The sequence below is a fragment of the Capra hircus genome, chromosome 21 (assembly GCF_001704415.2).
Source record: "Capra hircus breed San Clemente chromosome 21, ASM170441v1, whole genome shotgun sequence".
NCBI classification, from domain to species: Eukaryota; Metazoa; Chordata; class Mammalia; order Artiodactyla; family Bovidae; genus Capra; species Capra hircus.
The window spans coordinates 44,354,945-44,382,489 of NC_030828.1; the positions used below are offsets into that span (position 1 = coordinate 44,354,945).

General features: G+C 42.2%; 1 protein-coding gene across 2 annotated transcripts; it reads right to left on the reverse strand.

Annotated features, from left to right (window-relative positions):
• Positions 638–16,315, reverse strand: EAPP (E2F associated phosphoprotein). Of its 2 annotated transcripts, XM_018066492.1 has the most exons (6): positions 16,143–16,306; positions 12,980–13,161; positions 11,795–11,887; positions 10,391–10,508; positions 7,042–7,155; positions 638–1,243 (listed from the first exon to the last, which is right to left on the reverse strand). In XM_018066492.1, exons 1-6 carry the CDS (start codon positions 16,238–16,240, stop codon positions 967–969), a joined length of 882 nt encoding a protein of 293 aa, XP_017921981.1. In that variant the 5' UTR covers positions 16,241–16,306; the 3' UTR covers positions 638–966. The 2 variants fall into 2 exon arrangements, with proteins under 2 accessions (XP_017921981.1, XP_017921982.1); XM_018066493.1 differs by lacking the exons at positions 638–1,243; positions 10,391–10,508 and having other exon boundaries at positions 7,085–7,155; positions 16,143–16,315.

Below are 27,545 nucleotides of genomic sequence, written 5' to 3' on the forward strand. Positions count from 1 at the left end.
TTTTAAAGATGAGAAAACGAGCTCACAGGAACAGACCTGCCAAAGATTAGCATGGTAGAGCCTGAATTAAAACCTATTTCCTGACTTTTGTTCACTCTATCACATCTCTATTAAAATAACAAGATGACCCTGAGCTTCCTAATGTTGTTTTTGGAAAGAGTCCAATCATATTTTTTTAGAAAAGCTAAAATGTACAGATGCCTACACTGCAATTTCCTCCAAGCTGCCACTAATGATTTTTCTATTATTAAGAGCAAAAATAAACATACCTTGGTTGCTTGCAATAGCAATTCTGAAATAAATGGTAGCACAAGAGACAGCAACAGAATTTTTAAGTCTAAAGCTAGAGGGTGAGTTTGCTCTTCCTTACCACAAATTTCTATTTTACTATGTTAATTCATTAAGTTTAGAATACTTGTAAGTACCATCCTTCTAAGAAAGACCTATGTTAATTACCCAAGGCACCCCCATACTAACTCTACCTAATTTTAACAGTTACTAAATACTATTCACTCTATCCTATGGGGGAGAAGAGAAATAAACATACTTCTAAGCAAAAACAATATATACAGAAGTGAAGAGACAGTTTCCAGTTTAAGTACACCAAGGGTATATCCAAAATAGAAAACAAAAGTGATACTCTGAAACAAAAGTTACCTGTAACTCTAGAACATTTTAATTCTAGAGAGCTTTAATAAATAAAAGGCCCCAGCTTCCAAATATCTATCCAAAAAAGGAATGAAAAATGAATACCATCAGAACTGGGGAAATTTTCTTTTTCTTTAAAGGAGGTGGAGGGATGAGAGCAGATAACCATTTTCTTTCAAAAAGATAAAGATAAAACACTGCTTCCTCAAATAACCACTCAGAATGTCACTTGAGATGAGCAGGCAGGAAGAATATAACTGTGTATTTGCCTTGTATACAGTATTTGCCTTGTATACAATTAAATGCCAACTTGGCTATTTAGGAATGGCTTGCTAAAACGTTGAAAAAATGAAAGACTTCATCCTTGTCATAGACTGCCACTTCAGTGGAACATTCGGTGCACATGACTGGGTGATAGATTTCTTCCACATCTGTCTCTGCCTCCTCCGCAGCACCTTCTTGGTTAGACCTCATCTTCTTATGGCCTCGCCTTTTCTTCCTGTTCTCTGGGGCTTTGTATCTCAGAATCTCTTCCTTGTTGACAGAACAATTCATTACAAACATTGCTCTGTATTGAGTTTTATATGATTCATGCCTAAGAGGAAAATGAAACGGAGAATTTGGATTTATGTTCTATTTTAATAGTTATACATTTAGATAAAAATTTAAGACTATCAAAAACTTGCTGAAATACCAAAGTTAAAACATGAGAGCAAAACAAGAAATTCAAAAATTTTTAAGAGTTATTTTAAGAATAGGAAGGGACCTGTTACAAAAACAGATAATAAAGAACGAATATATTCTACTGCTCTAAAGCTAACTTTTACCTCAGTAAAAAAGTTTTTGATTTGTTCTTCCAACACAGAAAGGCAAAAGTTGTTGGAAACTTGAGAGGTAATGTTTAAAAAATCTTTGACTGCATCTTTTCCTGTTGTGGCCTGAGACTCTGCCCTCCTCTCATTACAGGTGGTGCCATTCTGGTCACTGTTTTAGTAAAAGCTACAGTTTTAAATGCTTAAAGAGCATCTGACTTCATAATGGCCATTCTTGACTTCACGCCAATAGTGTAACGAATAAATAATGCTTTCTTTGTTCTCCTCAAATAACTTAATGTTTTCCTACTTTTCTTGACTTAGTAAGTTACTTTCCTTTTCTCCGCCTTAAACCTCATATAACAGAAATATCTATTTGGCTAAAAACAGTGAAGTCAAGTTATGCCTCCATTGGTTCTAAATGCTGATCTTTTCCTCGTCCACCAACCACCAGGCTGGTGCTTCTCTAGGTGAGACCATAAAAATTACATTTATACTCCACCATACTGGAATCCTGTATTCACATGGAACACAATTTTTACCAAGACCAATTTCTACTGTTAGATCATGAAGCAACTTCTTTTGGGTATAGGAATCCTGTAACATAGCAGCATGGTTTAATTTAAAAGAGAAGCAACTTAAGTACAAAGGTACTTTACTTTTTCTTTATTTCCTACTCTAGGTGTCAATTTATATACAAAAAACTTAAGAGTTCAAATGGAGAGTATGAAAATTCATTGTTGCAGATGATCGGAAACCTCAAGTTAGCCAGTAAGAGTAAAACTACATCTGGCTACTCAGTGACTGGGACAAATCTACCACCGGCATCATCATTTAGTTTCAGTTAACCTGATTTATAACACAGACTAAGTTAGACATTTATAAGGCTACTGGAAAAAAAAGGAGAGGAAAAAGGCAAGATTATATTTGGATTAATAGAATGATGGGGGTAAAAAAAATACATGATCTTCTCAATTGATGCATAAAAAGCATTTGAAAAATTCAACACTTTCATCATAAAAACACCCAAAAACTGACAGAAGGAACTCCTCAATATAATAAAGGCCATATATGAAAAATTCATAGCTAACATCATATTCAATGATGAAAGACAAAACTTTTCCTCTAAGACAAGGGAACAAGACAAAAAATACCTGATTTCACCACTTCTATCCAACTTGAAAGTTATAATAAGTGCAATTAGGTAAGAAAAAGAAATAAAAGGCATCCCAACTGGAAAGGAAGAAGTAAAATCTTCTCTGTTCACAGATGACATGATATTATATGTTTAAAGCTCTATAAAGATTACACAAAAAACTATCAGAGCTAATAAATTAATGCAGCAAAGTTGCAGAGTGCAAAATGAGGACATAAAAATCTGCTGTTTCTATATACTAGCAAAGAACAATCCAGAAGGAAAGTAGAATAGAGATTACCAGAGGCTGGGATAGGTACGGATGGAGAATGGTGACTTACTGACTAATGGGGAAAGAGCTCCTGTCTGGAGTGATAAAAAGTTCTGGAAATGGAGAGTCATGATGGCTGTACAATTGTACTGTAGTTCATGTCACTGAATTGTACACTGGAAGGTCAGGTACACACTGCTATAGTTAACATGGATAACCAACAAGGACCTATTGTATATAGCACAGGAAACTCTGCTCAATGTTATGTGCAAGCCTGGATGGGAAGGGGTTTGGGGGAGAATGGATAAATACATATATATGGCTGAGAGTCCCTTCGCTATTCATCTGAAACTACCACAACATCATCAATTGGCTATACCCCAAAACAAAATAAGAAGTTTAAAGTTAAAAAAAAAAAAAGGTTAAAACAGGCAACAAGATAAGAGTGTCCATTCTCACCACTCCTATTCAATATATTTCTAGAAATCTTAGTCAAAGCAATCAGGTTAAAAAAAGAAAAGGTAACCAAACAGAAAAGAAAGAAGTAAAATTATCCCTGTTTCCAGAAGACATGATCTTATGTATACAAAACTCTAAAGATTCCAAAAAGAAAATGTTAGAACTAATAAATTCAGTAAAGATTCAGGATACACAAGCAATCAACAAAAATCTGTTGCATTTTCACTAACAACAAACTGAGAAATTAAAAAAACAATTCCATTCACAACAACATAAAAATAATAAAGTACTTAGGAATAAATTTAACCAAGGAGGTGAAGGATCTATACACTGAAAACTATGACAGTGATGAAAGAAACCGAAGAAAACACAAATAAATGTAAAGATATCCCATGCTCATAGACTGCTACAATGTCCATGCTACCCAAAGCCATTTTATAGATTCAATGCAACCCAGTAGCATTTTTCATAGAAACATAAAAAATTCTAAAGTTTGTATGGAACCATAAAAGACCTCAAATAGCCAAAACAATCTTGAGAAAGAAGAACAAAGCTAGAGGCATCACACTTCCTGATTTCTAACTATGCTACAAAGCTACAGTAATCAAAACAGTATGGGATTGGCATAAAAAACAGACTCATTGATCAACAGAAAAGAATCAAGAGCCCAGAAATAAACCCATGCATGTACCATAAACTAGTATTTGGGAAGGAGTCAAGAATATTCAATGGGGAAAAGACAATCTCTTCAATAAATGGTATTGGGAAAACTAGATATTCCTGGGCAAAAAAATGAAATTGGACCCTTAACTTATATCACTCACAAAAATTAATTTGAAATAAAGACTAAAACTTAAAATTTGAAATCATAAAACTCCTAAAAGAAAACCTAAAATAAAGCTCCTTAACACTGGTCTTGGCAATGTTTTGGAATTGACACCTAAGGCACAAGCAACAAAAGCAAAAATATACAAATGGAACTACATCAAACTAAAAAGCTTCTGTGCAGCAAAGAAACAATCAACAAAATAAAAAGGCAACCTATGGAATGGGAAAAAATATTTGCAAATCATATATCTCATAGGGGGTTAATTTCCAAAATATATAAGGAACTCAATACAAAAAAATCCAATTAATAAGTGGGCAAAGAAGCTGAATAGACATTTTTCCAAAAAGACATACAAATGGCTAACAGGTATACAAAAAGGTACTCAATATCACAAACCATCAGGGAACTACATATCAAAACTACTGTAAGATTATCACCTCAAAACTACAGTAAGATATCACCTCATAGAAGAGATATGATCAAAAAGTCAAAAGATAACAAAAGTGAACCTTTGTGTACTATTGGTAGGAGTGTAAATTGGTACAGCCACCATGGAAAACAGTACAGAGGAGCCTCAGAAAGTCAAAAAGAGAACCGTCATATGATCTAGCAATCCCTCTGTTGGGAATGGATACAAAGGAATGAAAATACTCTCTCAAAGAGACATCTGAGCCCTCACTTCAGCCAGGTGATCAAGGTCAACATTAAGAGCCATAAACCATGTTGGTAGCTTGTTGCCTATGACATAATGTGATAAAAATGACACTTTACTTCAGTGATCTTCCTCCCAAAAACCCATCACAGCATTATTTACAACAGCCGAGATGTAGAAACAACATACATGTCCATCAACTGATGAATAAATAAAGAAAATATGGTATAGACACATAATAGAATATTATTCAGCCATTAAAAAGAAAAAAAGAAAAAAATCCTGCCATTTGTAACAACATGGAGGGAGCTTGAAGGAATTATGCCAAGTGGAATAAGTCAGAAAGAGAAAGACAAATAGTGTATGATCTCACTTATATGTGAAATCCAAAAACAAACAAACAAACAACTGAACTCATAAAGTTGGTGGGGGAGCCAATGTTCATCTCAGCACTGTTTATAATAGCCAGGGCATGGAAGCAACTTAGACGTCCATCAGCACACGAATGGATAAGAAAGCTGTGGTACATGTGCACGATGGAGTATTACTCAGCCATTAGAAAGAATACATTTGAATCAGTTCTAATGAGGTGGATGAAACTGGAGCCTATTATACAGAGTGAAGTAAGCCAGAAAGAAAAACACCAATACCAACACATATATATGGAATTTAGAAAGATGGTAACGATAACCCTGTATTGGAAGACAGCAAAAGAGACACAGATGTATAGAACAGTCTTTTGGACTCTGTGGGAGAGGGAAAGGGTGGGATGATTTGGGAGAATGGCATTGAAACATGTATAATATCATATGTGAAATGAATTGCCAGTCCAGGTTCGATGCAGGATACAGGATGCTCGGGGCTGGTGCACTGGGATGACCCAGAGGGATGGGATGGGGAGGGAGGTGGGAGGGAGGTTCAGGATGGGGAACACGTGTAAACCATGGCGTATTCATGTTGATGTATGGCAAAACCAATACAATATTGTAAATTAATTAGCCTCTAATTAAAATAAATAAACTTATAGTAAAAAAAAAAGTTGGTGGGGGAGGGTAGGTTGATGAAAGTGGTCAAAAGATACAAACTTCCAGTTATAATGATTAAGCTCTGGAGATGCATGTACAGCGTGATGACTATAGTTAACAATGTGCTATGCTTAGTTGTGTGTGTGTGTGTGTGTGTGCGCGCGCTTAGTTGCTCAGTCGTGTCCGACTCTTTGCAATTGCATGGACTGTAACCCACCAGGTTCCTCTGTCCATAGGGATTCTCCAGGTAAGAACACTGAGTGGGTTGCCATGACCTCCTCCTGGGGATCTTCCCAACCCAGGGATCAAACCCAAGCTCCCGCTATATTACATACTTGAAAAATGCTGAGAGTAGATCTTAAAAGTTTTCACCACACAAAAAAAGGAACTATGTGAGGTGATGGCTGTGTTAACTAACCTTATTGTGGTAATCATCCTGAAATATATTTGAATATCTAATTATTACACTGTATGCTGCTAAGTCACTTCAATCGTGTCCGACTCTGTGCAACCCCAGAGATGGCAGCCCACCAGGCTCCCCCGTCCCTGGGATTCTCCAGGCAAGAACACTGGAGTGGGTTGTCATTTCCTTCTCCAATGCATGAAAATGAAAAGTGAAAGTGAAGTCACTCAGTCATGTCCGACTGTTCGTGACCCCATGGACTGAAGCCTACCAGGCTCCCCCGTCCATGGGATTTTCCAGGCAAGAGTACTGGAGTGGAGTGCCATTGCCTTCTCTGATTACACTGTATACTGTATACCTAACGCTTAACAATGGTATATGTCAATTACATCTCAATAAAGCTGGGAAAAGATTTTTTTTAATTCTTAAATGGTCTAGCTAACAATAAATTGAATATTCAAATGAAATACTCTTACAGCAACATTTTTAAATGCGTAAAATAGCAAATTTTATATTATCACAATAGAAAAAAAAATGAGTCTATTTGAGAAATTTCATCATCCTAAAACATATATGCAGTTTTACTGAATCCTTATCAGCACTGGCAAGTACTTATTAGAAAACCTAGTTAGACTACATATAATCAAAATTATTTCTATAAAGATTAGTCATGCAGCACAAGGGATATATGAAGACAGAACTTTATCAGAATTCCTAAGTACCTTGAAAGTCTATTTAAACAAGGACCACCAAGTGGTTTTATTTTCACGTGTGTGTGTGCATGTGTTGTTACCCTTTATCAGTTACCTTTGGCAATCAAGACATAGTGTAGTCATGCAGGCAGGGCAATTCAAGACAGCATCGCTATTCGGAACAGGCTGCTGTTGTTGACGTGGTCGCTGTATTCCAAAACCATGGTAGCTAGAACAGAAAAAGAAAGAGGAAGGGTGAAGCACATTAAAGCCAGATCTTCCTTTCTAATGCCCCTTTCCAGTAAAAGAAATCAGTACCCTTTAGCTGCTGCTGCTGCTAAGTCGCTTCAGTCGCGTCCGACTCTGTGCAACCCAGAGACAGCAGCCCACCAGGCTACCCCTTCCCTGGGATTCTCCAGGCAAGAACACTGGAGTGGGTTGCCATTTCCTTCTCCAATGCATGAAAGCGAAAAGTGAAAGTGAAGTCGCTCAGTCGTGTCCGACTCTTTGCGACCCCATGGACTGTAGCCCACCAGACTCCTCTGTCCATGGGATTTTCCAGGCAAGAGTACTAGAGTGGGGTGCCACTGCCTTCTCCGGTACCCTTTAGAGAAATGGTTAATTCTAGCAATGGGGCACATAAGGTAGACCTGGAATATCCTGGAGGGCCAGAAAGTAAGGTGGTGCTCAAAAAGAAAAAACAAAACCAAAAATCCATGAGACAATATGTTAAAGGGGCACAGGAGCCAACTCAAAGAGCCCCTGATGACTGAAATCAAAACAATTAGAGCACTGATATAAAACAGTGTTAAATTATAAGCAAAGTATAAATAAATACCCATGACTCCATGCTGACATAAATGACTTAATATGTAAATAAATGGGGGAGAACAGATACATCTCCCATATGTAAGAATTACAAATAACTTATGAAGATACTCTCCCCTACAGGAGGTGGAACATGACTCCTTAAGTCGAGGCTAAGTATAATGACATCCTTCCAAACAGAAGGTACAGAAAGGTGTGGAAAGAGTAACTTTACAGCTGAGAAACTAAAGCATGCTTGGTAGTGTGTGCCCTCGATACAAACTGATGAAAATGGCACTTTACCTCTATGGTCTTTCTCCCCAAAACCTCAAATTCCAATAGAGGACCCCCCACAATAGTCCTTGTCCATGCTCCTCAAAACTGTTAAAGTCATCAAAACCAAGGAAAGTCTGAGAAACTCATAGCCAAGAAAAGCCTCAGTAGACATGACAACTAAATGTAACATGGTATCCCAGATGGGCTCTTGGAAGAGAATATGGATATTAGGATAAAAACTAAGGAAATCTGGGGGGATTCCCTGGCAGTCCAGTGGTCAGGTCGTCTTGTTGTTGGTGAGGGGAAGTAATAAGGAAATTCTCTGTATTACCAGCTGAATTTTTCTGTAAATCTAAAATTATTCTAAAAAAGTCTACTAATTAAACACACATACATCAATAAAGCTACTTTTAAAAAGCAAGCATTGTAAGCTCTAAGTGCCTAAGAATCTTAGTCTGTTTTGTTCCCTTTTGTATTTCAAGAGTCTGGAACATTGTTTTGCATATAGTAAGCGCTCAACAAATATGCGCTGATTGAAAAAATAAAGTATGAATTTACTTACAAAGACACTAAAGTGTAAAAGGATATATTCTTAAAAGGGGCTTATAGAAAACGTCAAAAAACTCTACTGCAAAACACAAAATCATTTGGCATACTTCCTAAACTCTTTTTTGTGGGGAAAAATACTGAGAACATGTGGTATATATTTCATAATTTTTGTTAAATACCTCCAAATGCTTGAAAAATTTCAAACCCCAAGAAAATAACTAAATTATTCATTCAACAGACAGTGAGTGTCCATATGACATTGTGCAAGATGCTTGGGATACACCACTGAACAAGACAGGTATGATCACTGTCCTTGTGGTGCTTAAAATGTACTGAATTCATTATCTGAAGTGGATTTCTGTGGTCTTAAAAGCAACTACTATTTGACATAGGAATGTGAATAAGATACTAAGATGTTACTTCTCAAGATTATATAACAATGAAAATACATTCCATCTTAAGTCACTGACAACTTCTGTTACCAGAATCAGGAGCTAGATCATAAGCTCCTTCATTATTTCAACCGCGCTCATAGCACTTAAAATGTTCATTTCACACTGTAGGTGTGAAAACTACTCATCACATAAATGCAAGAGGCAGGTGTAATTGGTGCATGGGCGAAACTGGGAGAGGAAAAAAGGACAAAGTGGGAGAGTGGAAGCTAAAAGGTGGTACACAAAGACCCACACAGCATCACATTCCCTCTGGACTGGACAACTATAGATTCCTGGGCCCCACCCTCAATGAATCAAGACTTCCTGGAGTAGAACTCAAGGGTTTGCATTTCACTCCCACCAGGTGATTCTGAAGCTCAGGCAGGCTAGGGTAACATTAGGTAATAGTGATAAGCTTTCAGCTTTCATTTTTAAGATAAATCGATCTTTATCAAATCAAATTTGAAATAGAGTATGGAGTTTCCTCTTGGAATGATGGAAATGATTTGAAATAAACATAGGTAGTGGCTGCACACCACTGTGAACACACTAAATGCCACTGAACTGGTAACTTCAAAATAGTTAACATTATGTCATGTGAATTTATCTCAACTTTAAAAAGTCAAATTTGTAAACATGATTCAAGTATTCAAATAGAAAACATAACATCCACTCTTAATCCACATAAACTCTTTTACTTTTGGCCATGCTGAGGCATGCAGGATCTTAGTTCTCCAACCAGGAATGGAACCCGAGCACCCTGCAGTGGAAACGTGGAGCCCTAACCACTGCCCCCAGGGAATTTCCTATTTGAACTTTTAATCTCTAAGTAATTTTATACTGCTTATTTGAAAAGTCAGCTTTGTTTCTTGAAGGGAGAGACTTGACTAGCTACAGCAGTTTGAATTCAACAACAGTTTTTAAAAAATAAATGGTCTAAAGAATGTATATATGTATATAACTGAGTCACTTTGTGTACAGCAGACATTGGCACGACATTGTAAATCAACTATGTTGTTGATGTTCAGTCGCTGAGTCGTGTCCAACTCTTTGTGACCCCATGGACTGCAGCACACCAGGCTTCCCTGTCTTTGACTATTGCCCAGAGTTTGCTCAGATTCATGTCCATTGAGTCCATGATGCTATATTTCAAATAAAAATAAATAAATAACCAATGGCCTGACTGAAATTTGCTTTTCAAAATATTCAGTAGTTTTTTTCTCAAACTTTCTTTATGCACGACCCGGGTCTCCTGCACTACAGGCAGATCCTTCACCATCTTAGCCACCTGCAAAGTCCCTATAAACACACACACATACACTCAAAACGTGAGTACAGTGAAAATCATCTTTTAATCATTTTCCCTAAAGATGTGAAATATTAAATTTAAGGTCTTACCCTCTTCTCTGTGCATCAACCCAGGCCTGATCTCTGTTATCTTTTTCAGGATCATATAGTAATTCATCATTTGTTGGAATTCTGTGTTGTTTCTTCTTTTTTTTCTTGGTCACTTGTGCTAATTTTGAAAATGTTAAGAATATGGCTAAGTAGCATGTCTAAAATTCACACCTCTTTTACACAAAATGAAGAATCCTATTTCCTAAGGTATACATTTTTTTCTGTTTACTATTCCTTCAAATAAAGTTCAGAACCGAGTTCAAATGAGAAGTCAGAGTCTCAAAAAAGCCACTCAAATCAAGTCAAGAATAGACACTAATTTTTTTTTTTTTTTTTGGCTGCACTGCTCGGCTTGCAGAATCTTAGCTCCCAGATCAGGGATCAAACCCAGACTTCCAGAAGTGGAAGCATGGAGTCTCAGCCACTGGACCAACAGGGATTCCTTAGAAACTAGTTCTGATGTCTTAAATTTTCCATAAGTTCTCATACATAAAATGCTCCTGAAATCAGAACAAAAATGAGTGTGGGGGGAACCACTATGATCGTCTACACACACTAGACCTACTTGAGCAAGTCAGTATTTATCCAATAATATATAAAAATATAAAATCATTTCTTTACCTTATAAATATGTACGTATCCCATCATAACTACTGATATAATTAAATTAGTTTTAGCTCTTGGTCATTATGCTCAACTTTGCTCAAAATTTACACAAAATCAGGGGCTTCCCTGGTGGTCCAGTGGTTAAGAATCTGCCTTGCAATGCAAGAGACACCACTTCCATCCCTCGTCTGGGAAGATCCCACATGCCGCAGAGCAACTAAAGCCTCAGCCCGGTGCCGAGAGCCTATGCTCCACAGGAGAAGCCACTGCAATAAGAAGCCCACTACAGCAACCAAGAGCAGCCCCTGCTCGCCGCAACTAGAGAAAGCCTACACGCAGCAATGAAGACTCACTACACCAAAAAAAAATTTTTTTAATTTATATAAAATTAATTTCAAAGAACAGAGAGGTTGATTTAAAAAAAAAAAATTATTTCCCTAAGCAACAACTTAGGGAAAATTCTAAAAGAGAGTAAAACCTAGAAACTATCTGCAGTCGTGAAAGCAAATGCTGCTGTGCTAAAGAACGCTGAAGGAAAAGGCCGAGAGCCTTGATGGGAGAGCTACTGAGTCAGGACTCTCCTCCTCTCCCCATATGCGCCTCTGCACGCTGCCTTAGTCCCAGCCCTCAGGTGTGTGTGCTTCCATCTGCTCTACACACAATCCTGCTTTTGTTTTCATATCAACTGCCTGAAATTTCTTAAAGGATAAAACTCAAAGGGAAAACCTAATATCAAATTGCTAGGTAAAACTTCTTTCATAAAATATAACTGCTAAACCTGGCAAACATGTTCCTTACCTGCTTTGTCTTCATCTTCAGAATCAGAATCAAAATATATATTGTCATAGTACTTTGTCGGAGCTGTTCCAACTAACCCATCTCCTGAAGACCCTAGTCAAACCATAAAGGAAGTTTAAAGACTATTAAAGATACAGAATTGACAATATAAAAAACTCCATACATTCTTCCATCACTTCAAACTGCTATCGGCTCATTCCCAATTTCATTTCAGTGGAAAAATACTTTCACATCAATGACTTACTGGAGTCAATGACTTAACTGTATTTCTGTTCCCTATGCAATCACAGAGAACTCGTCGTCGAATATGTGTTCCAAATCATGAGAAAATTATTCTTCCTCTCTTGCCAGAAAGAGACTGAAAGCACATATGATAATGATAAAAGCACCTCTAACAAAACAAAATAGCCATATTTTCAAGTTACCAGCATATATATCTCTACTTTTCAGCCATGCAGTATACTGTAGAGAACAGGAAATAAACATCTTGTTTTAAGGGACTTTAGAAAAAAGAGGATAAGAGCTCTACAGAGTCAGGAGGAATGAGTCAAGGACATGTTCTTCCTCTCCTCAGTAGTGCCTAGTGCCGTGACATTTCCTATACTTCTGTCATCATATGCGTACATCCCTAATTCTTCCTCTTAACTAATATCTGCCCTTGCTTTTATCATTATCATATATTCTTTCCATTTTTAACAGTTAATATATAGCATAACAATATGGAAACCAATGCTGAGGAGTCCTACTTTCACAAAACAGTTTTCAAGTCAGGTACATTTTACATAACAGACCATGCACCAAAATTAAGTATATTTCATTACTTACTAAAATGAGACAGGAATTTGTGGTGACACATTGCTCAATCTGCTAGATCAGTGTTATATAACCTAAAAAGTACTTCTATAAGCTAATGTCTCTTTCTTTCTTTATCCTAGGGTAAAAAGTACAAAAGGAAATCATATAAGCAAACAATGCTTAACAGTCTCTTTCCGGCACCACAGGAAAATTCTGCACTAGCAATGAAAGAACAGTACGCTCAGGTTGCCAAGTACATTTATTCATTCACTCAAGACATGTTTACTGGGCACTGACTGAAAGTGCTGGGGACACAACAGAATGCAAATAAGGGTCTCTGCCATCGTGGAGCTTAGAACAATATCTATGTGAAAATCTAACAAAGTTTACCTGTTTCTAGAGAAGATAACTTGTCCTCCATTGTTTTTATGGTAGAATTTAATTCAGCTTCCATTTCTTTTTCAAATTCATCTTCACTAGAGGATTCACTTTCCCCAGTAAGGCATTCTCTGATAAGTTTTCGTTTTTGGTCAGGAGTCCCATGTAAAAGCACATCCACCTCATCTTCAGAACTAGAACACATTTAAATCACAAAGAACATGAATATTAAAGTATTAAAATAACTTAAACACCTATCATCCCATTGCCCAACAATTTTAAGTTTCATAAGGTTGCACTGGATTCAGCTGTCAGACTTCAACCATTTCTGCATATTTCCAAACATATTTTTTAATGTCTGCATACCATTTCCCCTTGCAGATGCTGTATAGTTATTTGTCCTTGCTATTAAACACATACAATGAATAACTCTGGATATATAATTTTGCTTCTGTTGATTTCCTTAGGTTAAAAGTCTAAAATTAGACACACACATCTTTCTGACTTCTGGAATTATCACACTACTTTTCAAGTGTATTGCACCAATTTGTAATTCCATCAGCAACGAAAATTTTACTGGGCATTTGTTTTAAAGTCTGGACACTTAAATAAAACTTAATATATGTAACAGACAGCTAATATATCCACACAAAGTGTTAACAGACAGTAAATATCACAGTTTAAAAGGCACAGTGCTACAGAGAACTATAAAAAGAGAGAGAGACCTAAAATATATTCCAAATTCTCCTGAGCAATTTATGCCAATTTGGCCTTTTGTGCCTGGGTTTCCCCATCAGTAGCAGTATGGAATTAAACCAGGTATCAGAAGAAATGAAATGTTATCAAGATGAAATGCCTAAGACATTTCTAATACAGTCAATAGTACATATATAATGTTCAATTATTCATGGTCTGATGAACCGTTACAGACTATTCATGGGTTTTGCTTCACTATTTTTCTCTTCTATTAACACACCAGAAGAAGGTAAATAAGAATAATACAACTCATGCCAATCAATTTTGCTAATGACAGAGGCCTTATCCAGATTTTACTCCCAAGAAAATTCCCCATCCTGACCAGCACGCTCCCTTTCTCCATCACCTCTATATTCACTCAGGTTCTCTTATCTCTGCCTGTACCATCAAGGCCTAAGGATCTCCAGGTCTCAAAACTCTTCTGCTTCTTTCCACCCTGAACCCTGATGCCAGCATATTATTCCTAAAGAACGCTTATCACATCACTACCCAAATCCAAAAGAAAGTCATCCATGACCAAAACTCTGAGTACAGCATTCAAAAGAATCTTCCACAATCTGGTTTCAACTTATCTTTTCAGGCTTATCTTTCACTATTACCCTTGAACTATCACAGTACTCTTCAACTGGGGGCAATTTTGCCTCCTAGGGAACATCTGGCATAGCTAGAGATATTTTTGATTGTCACAACTGGGACGTGACATGGGAGGAGGGGTTACTGGCATCTAGCGGCATATTTACTGCCTGCTGTAAAAGGTGCATTCTCCAAGCCCAAGTGGTCCTCAGCTATGATACCAACCCACTGAACATGTAGCAGCCATCTGGGCCTCTCCATGTAACTCTATAGATAGGAGTTGGAAGCAAGAGCAACCAACACAAACGGGATGCTCAGACTGCCTGCTCTACTATGAGGTGCCTCTCACTCAGGAGATTCATGTGTTCTGCCAGCTTCCATGAAATGGTAACAAGCGATAAAGGAGTCACTTCTAGAACGAGTAAAATCAAATCCTGACAGACACCTCTTAAACACCTCTCTAACACAATTTCCCTTTCCAAAACAAGCATTGGATTCAGCAGGCAATACCACCTAATAACACTGTTTTGTTTTCAAAGTATTTATATTTACAGTTACCTTACCAGTGGCAACTATCACAGGAATATAAAGTCTCCTTACAAATATTTAACTACATGGGAATTCCCTGGTGATCCAGTGGTTAGGACTGTGCTTCCACTGCTGGGGGCCCAGGTTCAATCCCCGGTTAGGGAGCTAAGATCCCACAAACTGTGAGCCAAAAAAAAAAGGAAGGCATTTAACTACAAAAATGTAAACTGACTTAAAGGAAAATATTAAATAAATAATAACAAGGGTGAATACGGGGATGATAATGGAAGAATAACTCAAGTTCAGGAAACACTGAAACCAATCAAACTGAATTACTAATTGAGACCTACTTTCACAGACTGGGCCCCTAAGTGAAACTCTTCATAAGGGAATCCTGGAATCCATCCTCACTTCCCACAACAGAAATCTTCACAACAGTCTGATCTCCCATCCTATAAACCCTCCCCAGGATAGTATGAGGAAACACTGTGACTAAGAGAAAAACAGTTTCACAGAAAACTAGTCGGACAGAATGTTTTAAAGTTTATGAACAGGATCTGCTGACAGCTTTTAAAATGGCTAAACTTGCCTGGAAATCTCTAGTCAACATAATTGCGAGTTTCCCCCAGGTGGGATAAATCCCTTTCTTCTGGAAATTCCCATGGAACTTCATCTGTAACTATCCCAGGTCATCTTTTTCTACAGCGGTCTTCTGCAATACACGTTTATATCCAAGACATATATTTCGCAAGATACATATCTATCTTATGTCCCCTACTTTACCGTTAAACCTGTCAAAGACAAAAATCTTATGTCTGATCTCTGTAGCCCACATCAAGCATACAACAGACGCTCCAAAAAAAAAAAAAAAGTTAATTATCCCCTAATTTCTGTTTATGGCAGTTTAATCTTAAAGATGTTCAATTCACAGTAAGTCCCAAGTGCCTCACAACAAATTCGCGATATGCTTATTATACTTCCTTTTTATAAACGAGGGACTTGACCTCAGTCACAGTACTGGTAAGCTGCAGAAGCAGGATTCGACCTCACAGTTTTTGATCTTACGCGTAATTCCAGAATATGGACTATGGACCTCCCCTGCGCCAATTTCGATCCTGCCTCCCCCGTGACTGCAAGACCTCACCAGAACCCCCAGCGGAGTCCACAGACGACAGTGGGGTGCGACAGGGTCCCGAACCGCTGGCCGGAGTATCCGCATAGGCCCGGCAAGCGCGGCGAGTCGGGAGGCTGTCTGACCTTGGTCCGAAGCCTCGGGGGCCGGAGAGTGGCAGGGGGACGGCGCGGGGCAGGGGCCCACCTGCTCAAAGCCGGCTCCTCGTCGCTAGGCTCCTCAACTGCGTACGGATCATAGTCGTCTTGGAGGCGGTTCATAGTGGCCGGCCCCTCCGATACCATCCACAGGCGTCTGCCGAACGACTGTTTACTCCGCAGGTCCCTTCCCTAAAGTGCTCCGGCACAACTTCCGCCCGCACTTCCGAGTCCTTTATGCGCGCCTGCGCGGATATTCCCAGCGAAGGGCTGGTACGGCAGGCGGGTCCCGAAGACCTGCTGCTCCCCTTCGCAACAGGAGTAAGTTCCTATTCGGAAACATACGAAGCCGCTACCTTATTACTGGAAGTTGCAGTCAGCACCCTCATAAGTGGCAGTATGTGGGATGAACACTCCACGTGCCGTGTTTCACGTTGTGACGTGAAAAACCAGAAATCTATGTGCTGAGGGACTTGTAGCCTTAGATCAGGGCCAGTAGGTCTCCAGACACTAGCATTCAACGTCCCTCCAGCCTCGTCGCCTGAAACCCTTCTACCTTTTTTTCTCGCGCTACTGCCTTGCTTTCACAGTTCTCCCTTCTCAGTCTGACTTCGCCCTCGTCTGTCTTCCAGAAAGTTGCTAAGCAGTCATTCAATTCAGTTCAGTTCAGTCGCTGAGTCGTGTCCGACTCTTTGCGACCCCATGAACCACAGCACGCCAGGCCTCCCTGTCCATCACCAACTCCTGGCGTTTACCCAAATCCATGTCCATTGAGTCGGTGATGCCATCCAGCCATCTCACCCTCTGTTATCCCCTTCTCCTCTGCCCCCAATCCCTTCCAGCATCAGGGTCTTTTCCAATGAGTCAACTCTTCGCATGAGGTGGCCAAAGTATTGGAGTTTCAGCTTCAGCATCAGTCCTTCCAATGAACACCCAGGTCTGATCTGCTTTAGGATGGACTGGTTGGATCTCCTTGCAGTCCAAAGGACTCTCAAGAATCTACTCCAACACCACAGTTCAAAAGCACCAACCTGCCATTACTTACTTCCTAATTTGCCTATCTTGACCTCTTCTTAGTCCCGACCTTTTCTCGGCCCTTACCTTACATCCGCTGGATATGTGAGATGAGACAGATGACGGCGTCTTGACTGTGAGACAGTTTCTTCTGTTTCTCTACCAGCCTATACTCAAGCGTCTGCCCCCTTAGGGACAAGTGACCCCTCTTAATGATCCAACTCAGATGACTACTCTGTCTTATTTAATCCTTGCCCTTTCCTCTGATACTTCGTCTGATTTCCTCTTGCTTGACCTCCGCCTGCTGCAATTCAATCAACGTAGCACCAGAGCAGCACAGCATCTTTCACCCCATTTCTATGCCTCAGCCAAAGCTACTTTTGACTCAGTTTCTGCTCTTAGCACTTCCTGACATCCTGAGAGTTGCCATAGACTGAAAGTCTTGGAATCGATTGGACTCCTTTGTCCCTCCTTTGCTGACAAAGGGCTGTCTAATCAAAGCTGTGGTTTTTCCAGTTGTCATGTATGGATGTGAGAGTTGAACCGTAAAGAAAGCTGAGCGCCGAAGAATTTATGCTTTTGAACTGTGCGGTTGGAAAAAACTCTTGAGAGAGTCCCCTAGACTGTGAGGAGATCAAAGGAATCAATCCTAAATGAAATCAACCCTGAACGTTCATTGGAAAGACTGATGCTGAAGCTGAAGCTTCAATACTTTGGCCACCTGATGCGAAGAGCTGACTCACTGGAAAGGACCCTGATGCTGGGAAAGACTGAAGGCAGGAGGAAAAGCAGTGAGAGAGGATGATGAGATAGTTGGATGGCATCACCGACTCAATGCACATGAGTTTGAGCGACCCTGGGAGACTGTGAAGGACAGGTAAGCCTGGCATGCTGCAGTCCATGTGGTTGCAGGGTCAGGCACGACTGAAACAGTAAGTGATTTTTATAGATATTATATTTGTCTTCGTCCGATCTGCTTAGTATAACCTCTAACACCTATTCAGTTCAGTTTGGTTCAGTCGCTCAGTCGTGTCTGACTCTTTGGGACCCCATGGACTGCAGCACGCCAGATCTCCCTGTCCAGCTCCCGGAGTTCACTCAGACTCCATGTCCATTGAGTCGGTGATGCCATCCAACCGTCTCATCTTCTGTCGTCCCCTTCTCCTGCCGCCTTCAGTCTTTCCCAGCATCAGGGTCTTTTCCAATGAGTCAGTTTTTCACATCAGGTGGCCAAAATACTGCAGTTTCAGCTTCAGCATCAGTCCTTCCAATGAATATTCAGGACTGATCTTCTTTAGGATGGACTGGTTGGATCTCCTTGCAGTCCAAGGGACTCTCAAGAGTCTCCCCCAACACCACAGTTCAATTCTTCAGTGCTCAGCTTTCTTTATAGTCCAACCCTCACATCCATACATGACTATTGGAAAAACCATGGCTTTGACTAGAGTGACCTTTGTTGGCAAAGTAATGTCTCTGCTTTTTAATATGCTGTCTGGTTGGTCATAAGTTTTCTTCCAAGGAGCAAGCGTCTTTCAATTTCACCACTGCAGTGATTTTGGAGCCCCCCCCCCTCCCGCCCCACCCCAAATAAAGCCTGTCACTGCTTCCATTGTTTCCCCATCTATTTGCCATGAAGTGATGGGACCAGATGCCACGATCTTAGTTTTCTGAATGTTGAGTTTTACGCGAACTTTTTCTCTCCTCTTTCACTTTCATCAAGAGGCTCTTTGGTTCTTCTTCGCTTTCTGCCATAAGGGTGGTGTCATCTGCATATCTGAGGTTATTTCCCGATTTGGAACCAGTCTGTTGTTCCATGTCCAGTTCTAACTGTTGCTTCCTGACCTGCGTATGGATTTCTCAAGAGGCAGGTCAGGTGGTCGGATATTCCCATCTCTCTAAGACTTTTCCAGAGTTCGTTGTGATACACACAGTCAAAGGCTTTGGCATAGTCAATGAAGCAGAAGTTTTTCCTGCAACTCTTGCTTTTTCCGATGACCCAACGGGTGTTGGCAATCTGATCTCTGGTTCCTCTGCCTTTTTCTAAATCCAGCTTGAAGAGCTGGAAGTTCAGGGTTCACGTACTGCTGAAGCCTGGTTTGGAGAATTTTGAGCATTATTTTTCTAGCGTGTGAGACGAGTGCACTTGTGCGGTAGTTTGAGCATTCTTTGGCATTGCTTTTCTTTGGGATTGGAATGAAGACTGACCTCTTCCCGTCCTGTGGCCACTGCTGAGTTTTCCACATTTGCTATGCCAGCACGTTCACAGCATCTTTTGGGATTTGAAATAGCTCAACTGGAATTCCATCAACTCCACTAGTGAAGGTCCTAAGGCCCACCCACTTGACTTCGCATTCCCGGATGTCTGGCTCTAGTTGAGTTTGAGTGATCACTGCTGCTGCTGCTGCTGCTAAGTCGCTTCAGTCGTGTCCGACTGTGTGCGACCCCATAGACGGCAGCCCACCGGGCTCCCTCATCCCTGGGACTCTCCAGGAAGAAACGCTTGAGTGGGTTGCCATTGTCTTCTCCGAGTTGAGTGATCACACCATCTTGATTATTTGGGTCGGGAAGATCTTTTTTGTAAACACCTATTCAAAGTGCTGTAAATTCAACAGAGACCCTTTTCCCACTTGCCTGGGTAACACTGAAGTAAAACCACACTAACCTGGAAAGGGATTTGATTTAGGTCATACCTGAATGGTCTAGCGGTTTTCCCTACTTTCTTCAATTTAAGTCTGAAGTTGGCAATAAGGAGTTCATGATCTGAGCCACAGTCAGCTCCCGGTCTTGTTTTTGCTGACTGTATAGAGCTTCTCCATCTTTGGCTGCAAAGAATATAATCAATCTGATTTCGGTGTTGACCATCTGGTGATGTCCATGTGTAGAGTCTTCTCTTGTGTTGTTGGAAGAGGGTGTTTGCTATGACCAGTGCATTTTCTTGGCAGAACTCTATTAGTCTTTGCCCTGCTTCATTCCGCATTCCAAGGCCAAATTTGCCTGTTACTACAGGTGTTTCTTGACTTCCTACTTTTGCATTCCAGTCCCCTATAACGAAAAGGACATCTCTTTTGGGTGTTAGTTCTATAGGGTCTTGTAGGTCTTCATAGAACCGTTCAACTTCAGCTTCTTCAGCATTACTGGTTGGGGCATTGACTTGAATTACGGTGATATTGAATGGAAACGCCTTGGAAACGAACAGAGATCATTCTGTCGTTTTTGAGATTGCATCCAAGTACTGCATTTCGGACTCTCGTTGACCATGATGGCTACTCCATTTCTTCTGAGGGATTCCTGCCCACAGTAGTAGATATAATGGTCATCTGAGTTAAATTCACCCATCCCAGTCCATTTTAGTTCGCTGATTCCTGGAATGTCGACGTTCACTCCTGCCATCTCTTGTTTGACCACTTCCAATTTGCCCTGATTCATGGACCTGACATTCCAGGTTCCTGTGCAATATTGCTCTTTACAGCATCGGACTTTGTTTCTATCACCACTCACATCCACAGCGGTGTTGTTTTTGCTTTGGCTCCATCCCTTCATTCTTTCTGGAGTTATTTCTCCACTGATCTCCAGTAGCATATTGGGCACCTACTGACCTGGGGAGTTCCTAATTCAGTATCCTATTATTTTGCCTTTTCATACTGTTCATGAGGTTCTCAAGGCAAGAATACTGAAGTGGTTTGCCATTACAGACTGGTTCCAAATAGGAAAAGGAGTACGTCAAGGCTGTATATTGTCACCCTGCTTATTTCACTTATATGCAGAGTACATCATGAGAAACGCTGGACTGGAAGAAACACAAGCTGGAATCAGGATTGCCAGGAGAAATATCAATAACCTCAGATATGCAGATGACACCACCCTTATGGCAGAAAGTGAAGAGGAACGAAAAAGCCTCTTGATGAAAGTGAAAGAGGAGAGTGGAAAAGTTGGCTTAAAGCTCAACATTCAGAAAACGAAGATCATGGTATCCGGTCCCATCACTTCATGGGAAATAGATGGGGAAACAGTGGAAACAGTGTCAGACTTTATTTTTTGTGCTCCAAAATCACCGCAGATGGTGACTGCAGCCATGAAATTAAAAGACGCTTGCTCCTTGGAAGGAAAGTTATGACCAGCCTAGATAGCATATTCAAAAGCGGAGACATTACTTTGCCGACTAAAGTCCGTCTAGTCAACGCTGTGAAGGCTGAGCGCCGAAGAATTGATGCTTTTGAACTGTGGTGTTGGAGAAGACTCTTGAGAGTCCCTTGGACTGCGAGGAGATCCAACCAGTCCATTCGGAAGATCAGCCCCGGGATTTCTTTGGAAGGAATGACGCTAAAGCTGAAACTCCAGTACTTTGGCCACCTCATGTGAAGAGTTGACTCACTGGAAAAGACTCTGATGCTGGGATGGATTGGGGGCAGGAGAAGAAGGGGACGACAGAGGATGAGATGGCTGGATGGCATCGCTGACTCGATGGACGTGAGTCTGGGTGAACTCCGGAAGTTGGTGATGGACGGGGAGATCTGGCCTGTTATAATTCCTGGGGTCGCAAAGAGTCGGACACGACTGAGCGAACTGAACTGCACCTGGAAAGTGACAGGTGTTCGTAAGAAAAACTAACTGTAACTGGGAGTACAAAACTAAGGACATCAGCGGACCGCAAAGTACAACCTTTCTGGGCGTCATCACTACGGCAAACTACGAACCACAGCAGAACAACAAAACAAAAGAAACACAACCGCAGCGATCACGGAGGCAGCAGACTGTATAACACCTTAGTATTTCTGTTCTTGGCAAACCACGTTAATCAGGGGAAAGCGCGAACGCAGTCCCCCACTACCACAAATTATGCAGTCGAGTTTCCCACATTTGGGGAAATCGCAGGGGTCAGCACATCCGGAGTGCAATGGATAAGCCTCGCCCTGGGAAAACCACCTTCGTGATCATGGTATCTCCCCTGCCAGGTAAGTATGAGTTGCTACCCTCCCACCGCCCAACACGCTCGAGCTCGCCCCACTCTGCACGCACGGTCACTTCTCTCGCACCACCCCCGCACACTCAGCCCCTGCGCGCCCCTCGGCCCGGCCTCGCCCACCCGGGGAACAACCTCAGGAACCTCCGCGTGTCCACACGCAGGACACCGAGGCCCGGGAGGAGCGGGACCAGCAGCCTCTGCGCGCCGCTCATCTACATACGCCACGCCCCCATGCCGGTTGTGTGACCAACCAATCCCCAACCTAGACAAGTTGCCTTGAGGTTTCTCGGCCCCAGGGTCTGGGCGCGCAGCGAGAAGACGCGACCTGGAGGGGGAGCCCCGGAGAACAGGAGTTCTGGGCGGCCGGAACCCCGCATTTGAGAGTGAGGGTGTGAGTCGCGGCTCCGTTCTAGTCTCACCTTCCGATTTTGTTTCCACAGCCAGACCGAACTCATCCCCACTGGGCATGGTTATTATGAGGACCTTTCCCTCCCCCGACCTCCGTTAAATATTTAAGTAATAAGATTTCCGCAGTCAGTTTAAAAGCGATCGCTTTATTCGTAGTGTCTTCCTGAGTTAGCATCTCCATCAACTACTTCAACACGTATCTGCTTCAAGATACACAACTAAACCAAGTGAAACTTAAAGGGAAAAAAAAGTCAAGATTCTAACCTTGAAGAAAGTAAACCAGGGCAAGGTACAAACTTCTTCCACTTTGCAAAGAGTACAGTGCCTGAGTCAAGTATATAGTACTGGCAAATACAAAGTTTTAGATTTTATTTTGGCCGTTGCCCTGCGATTTGCAGGATCTAAGTTTCCCCACCAGCGACTGAGCCTCTGCTCCCTGCAGTGCAAGCACCATCCAAACCCTACCTGTCTTTCAAAATCCATCTGCAAGCAATGGGTGGATCAGTAACTAGATAGAAAGATCCTTTAGGATTTCTTTCAGCCATGAGATGCTGTACCTATGGTTACTCCAACTGTACGATTGCTGTAATACCTTTTCAGATTCTCCCTCTGCTTGTGCTCTTTCTATGCTTTGAAATCTTGTAGGATAATGTACCACTCATATGCTATATATTTCTCTGGTTTTGTTTTTTTTTAGACTGTACCTCTTGGCTTGTGGGATCTTAGTTTTCCAACCAGGGACTGAACCCAGACTCACTACCCTGAAAGGGTGGACTGCCAGGGAACTCCCTTCCCTGGTTTTCAACTATTGTTCTACCCAACTCTCTTGGGAGGTACAATAGTCTCCCGTGAGTCACAATGACATGAAAGAGACACCTGTTAGGAAACCCATGAGAGTGAAAGAGGAGAGCGAAAAAGTTGGCCTAAAGCTCAACATTCAGAAAACGAAGATCATGGCATCCGGTCCCATCACTTCATGGGAAATAGATGGGGAAACAGTGGAAACAGTGGCAGACTTTATTTTGGGGGGCTCCAGAATCACTGCAGATAGTGACTGCAGCCATGAAATTAAAAGACGCTTACGCCTTGGAAGAAAAGTTATGACCAACCCAGATAGCATATTCAAAAGCAGAGACATTACTTTGCCGACTAAGGTCCGTCTAGTCAAGGCTATGGTTTTTCCTGTGGTCATGTATGGATGTGAGAGTTGGACTGTGAAGAAAGCTGAGCGCTGAAGAATTGATGCTTTTGAACTGTGGTGTTGGAGAAGACTCTTGAGAGTCCCTTGGACTGTGAGGAGGTCCAACCAGTCCATTCTGAAGGAGATCAGCCCTGGGATTTCTTTGGAAGGAATGATGCTGAAGCTGAAACTCTAGTACTTTGGCCACCTCATGAGAAGAGTTGACTCATTGGAAAAAACTCTGATGCTGGGAGGGATTGGGGGCAGGAGGAGAAGGGGCCGACCGAGGATGAGATGGCATCACGGACTCGATGGACGTGAGTCTGGGTGAACTCCGGGAGATGGCGATGAACAGGGAGGCCTGGTGTGCTGCGTGCGATTCATGGGGTCGCAAAGAGTCAGACACGACTGAGCGACTGAAGTGAACTGAGCTGAGCTGAAGAATTGTGGCCCTTGGCCACAATTACATCCATATTCATTCCGATCCACAAAGTTAAGTCATCACTTATTTACTCCCATAAATTTAAAACTAAGAATTGGAAATGCTAAGGAGTTGGTTTTGATTCTAGGACTGGTAACAGAACAAGTAAACTCAGGGGCTGAGCCTGTCAATTTTTGGTGGTTACCTGAGCTAATGACAAGCAAGCAAAGGGAAGCAGGATTATGTAGCAAACTGAAACAGAGAGGCTTTCCCTGACCCCCTCATCAAACACTGTAAGCCCTCAACCCCACCCCTGCTCTCCATCATGTCTTCTCTATCCCTTAATCCACTTTTCCCCTTTCTACTTCATGTTACTTGTTTGCTTACTTCTGTATCCCTCTTCTATTTCTCTACTGCTGCACAAAAATATCACCCCCCCCAGAAAATATCACCCCCAAAGTTAAGAGCTTTGAAACAAAAACACTCATCTATTTTCATCCAAATCTGCAGTTTCTGGGGTCACAGATTGGGAGTGAAACCTGAGTGTGTCCCTTTTCCATGCATGGCTCTTGGCTTGTGGGATCTTACTTCTCCAACCAGGAACAGATTGGAGACAAAACTTTGGTCTTCTGTTGAAGGAGATGATCGGTAGGCTGTGACCACTGGTCTTTGAGCCAGACTCAGGCAACCATTCCCCTGTCCTTGGAATGTACCCTCTGCCTACTACTCCCACAGTGGGAGCTATCCCAAGGAAAACACCTTGAGGAAGTAAGGTGTTGTTGAGACCATCTGAACAGTGTACCTGACAACCCAGTTAAGGCCTTTTTATAAACTTTTAAGACTTGGCAGGCAGGGGTAGAGAGCTACTCCTTTTTCAGCCACCCAAGACAATCTTAGTAAGTTCCTATGCTTTTTGGACCTGCCATCTACCAATTTAGGGTGGCCTACCTCTATCTTGGCCTTCCCTGGTGGCTCAGAGGTTAAAGCGTCTGCCTGCAATGTGGGAGACCGGGCCGATCACTGGGTCGGGAAGATCCCCTGAAGGAAATGACAACCCACTCCAGTATTCTTGCCTGGAGAATCCCATGGACGGAGGAGCCTGGTGGGCTATAGTCCACGGGGTTGCAAAGAGTCCGACACGACTGAGCGACTTCACTTTCACTTTCATCTCTATCTTTACTCTCTCCTTAGGGAGGGAGAAGAGACCGGTTCTAAAGCAGCAGCTTCCTCTCAACATGGCAGCCCGAGTTGTCAGTCTTCTTACTCACAGCTCAAGTCTGCCACACAAGGTTCTCAGAGACACAGAAGAAGATGCAAGGCTTCCGCTGACCTAGCCTCAGAATCCCCTGAAAATCACTTGGGCCTCATTCTATTGGTCAGCTTAGTTACTGGGATTCCAGGGGAGGGGTAGACTCTAAGTGGGCAGAGTAGCTGGGATATAAAATGTCTCATTTACTCTCTAAAAATTGTTTGGAATTCCCTGCCGGTCCAGTTGCTAGGTTCCTGCTTGCACTGCAGGGAGCAGAGGCTCAGTCGCTGGTGGGGAAACTTAGATCCTGCAAATCGCAGGGCAACGGCCAAAATAAAATCTAAAACTTTGTATTTGCCAGTACTATATACTTGACTCAGGCACTGTACTCTTTGCAAAGTGGAAGAAGTTTGTACCTTGCCCTGGTTTACTTTCTTCAAGGTTAGAATCTTGACTTTTTTTTTCCCTTTAAGTTTCACTTGGTTTAGTTGTGTATCTTGAAGCAGATACGTGTTGAAGTAGTTGATGGAGATGCTAACTCAGGAAGACACTACGAATAAAGCGATCGCTTTTAAACTGACTGCGGAAATCTTATTACTTAAATATTTAACGGAGGTCGGGGGAGGGAAAGGTCCTCATAATAACCATGCCCAGTGGGGATGAGTTCGGTCTGGCTGTGGAAACAAAATCGGAAGGTGAGACTAGAACGGAGCCGCGACTCACACCCTCACTCTCAAATGCGGGGTTCCGGCCGCCCAGAACTCCTGTTCTCCGGGGCTCCCCCTCCAGGTCGCGTCTTCTCGCTGCGCGCCCAGACCCTGGGGCCGAGAAACCTCAAGGCAACTTGTCTAGGTTGGGGATTGGTTGGTCACACAACCGGCATGGGGGCGTGGCGTATGTAGATGAGCGGCGCGCAGAGGCTGCTGGTCCCGCTCCTCCCGGGCCTCGGTGTCCTGCGTGTGGACACGCGGAGGTTCCTGAGGTTGTTCCCCGGGTGGGCGAGGCCGGGCCGAGGGGCGCGCAGGGGCTGAGTGTGCGGGGGTGGTGCGAGAGAAGTGACCGTGCGTGCAGAGTGGGGCGAGCTCGAGCGTGTTGGGCGGTGGGAGGGTAGCAACTCATACTTACCTGGCAGGGGAGATACCATGATCACGAAGGTGGTTTTCCCAGGGCGAGGCTTATCCATTGCACTCCGGATGTGCTGACCCCTGCGATTTCCCCAAATGTGGGAAACTCGACTGCATAATTTGTGGTAGTGGGGGACTGCGTTCGCGCTTTCCCCTGATTAACGTGGTTTGCCAAGAACAGAAATACTAAGGTGTTATACAGTCCGCTGCCTCCGTGATCGCTGCGGTTGTGTTTCTTTTGTTTTGTTGTTCTGCTGTGGTTCGTAGTTTGCCGTAGTGATGACGCCCAGAAAGGTTGTACTTTGCGGTCCGCTGATGTCCTTAGTTTTGTACTCCCAGTTAGTTTTTCTTACGAACACCTGTCACTTTCCAGGTGCAGTTCAGTTCGCTCAGTCGTGTCCGACTCTTTGCGACCCCAGGAATTATAACAGGCCAGATCTCCCCGTCCATCACCAACTTCCGGAGTTCACCCAGACTCACGTCCATCGAGTCAGCGATGCCATCCAGCCATCTCATCCTCTGTCGTCCCCTTCTCCTCCTGCCCCCAATCCATCCCAGCATCAGAGTCTTTTCCAGTGAGTCAACTCTTCACATGAGGTGGCCAAAGTACTGGAGTTTCAGCTTTAGCGTCATTCCTTCCAAAGAAATCCCGGGGCTGATCTTCCGAATGGACTGGTTGGATCTCCTCGCAGTCCAAGGGACTCTCAAGAGTCTTCTCCAACACCACAGTTCAAAAGCATCAATTCTTCGGCGCTCAGCCTTCACAGCGTTGACTAGACGGACTTTAGTCGGCAAAGTAATGTCTCCGCTTTTGAATATGCTATCTAGGCTGGTCATAACTTTCCTTCCAAGGAGCAAGCGTCTTTTAATTTCATGGCTGCAGTCACCATCTGCAGTGATTTTGGAGCACAAAAAATAAAGTCTGACACTGTTTCCACTGTTTCCCCATCTATTTCCCATGAAGTGATGGGACCGGATACCATGATCTTCGTTTTCTGAATGTTGAGCTTTAAGCCAACTTTTCCACTCTCGTCTTTCACTTTCATCAAGAGGCTTTTTCGTTCCTCTTCACTTTCTGCCATAAGGGTGGTGT

Coding starts and splice junctions, on each gene's coding strand:
- EAPP (XM_018066492.1), bottom strand. CDS start 16,240: ATGGTATCGGAGGGGCCGGCCACTATGAACCGCCTCCAAGACGACTAT. Junction 10,509..11,794: donor TGAAGATGAAGACAAAGCAG/GTAAGGAACATG, acceptor TTTCAAAATTAG/CACAAGTGACCAAGAAAAAA. Junction 1,244..7,041: donor CTATGTCTTGATTGCCAAAG/GTAACTGATAAA, acceptor TTTTCCTCTTAG/GCATGAATCATATAAAACTC.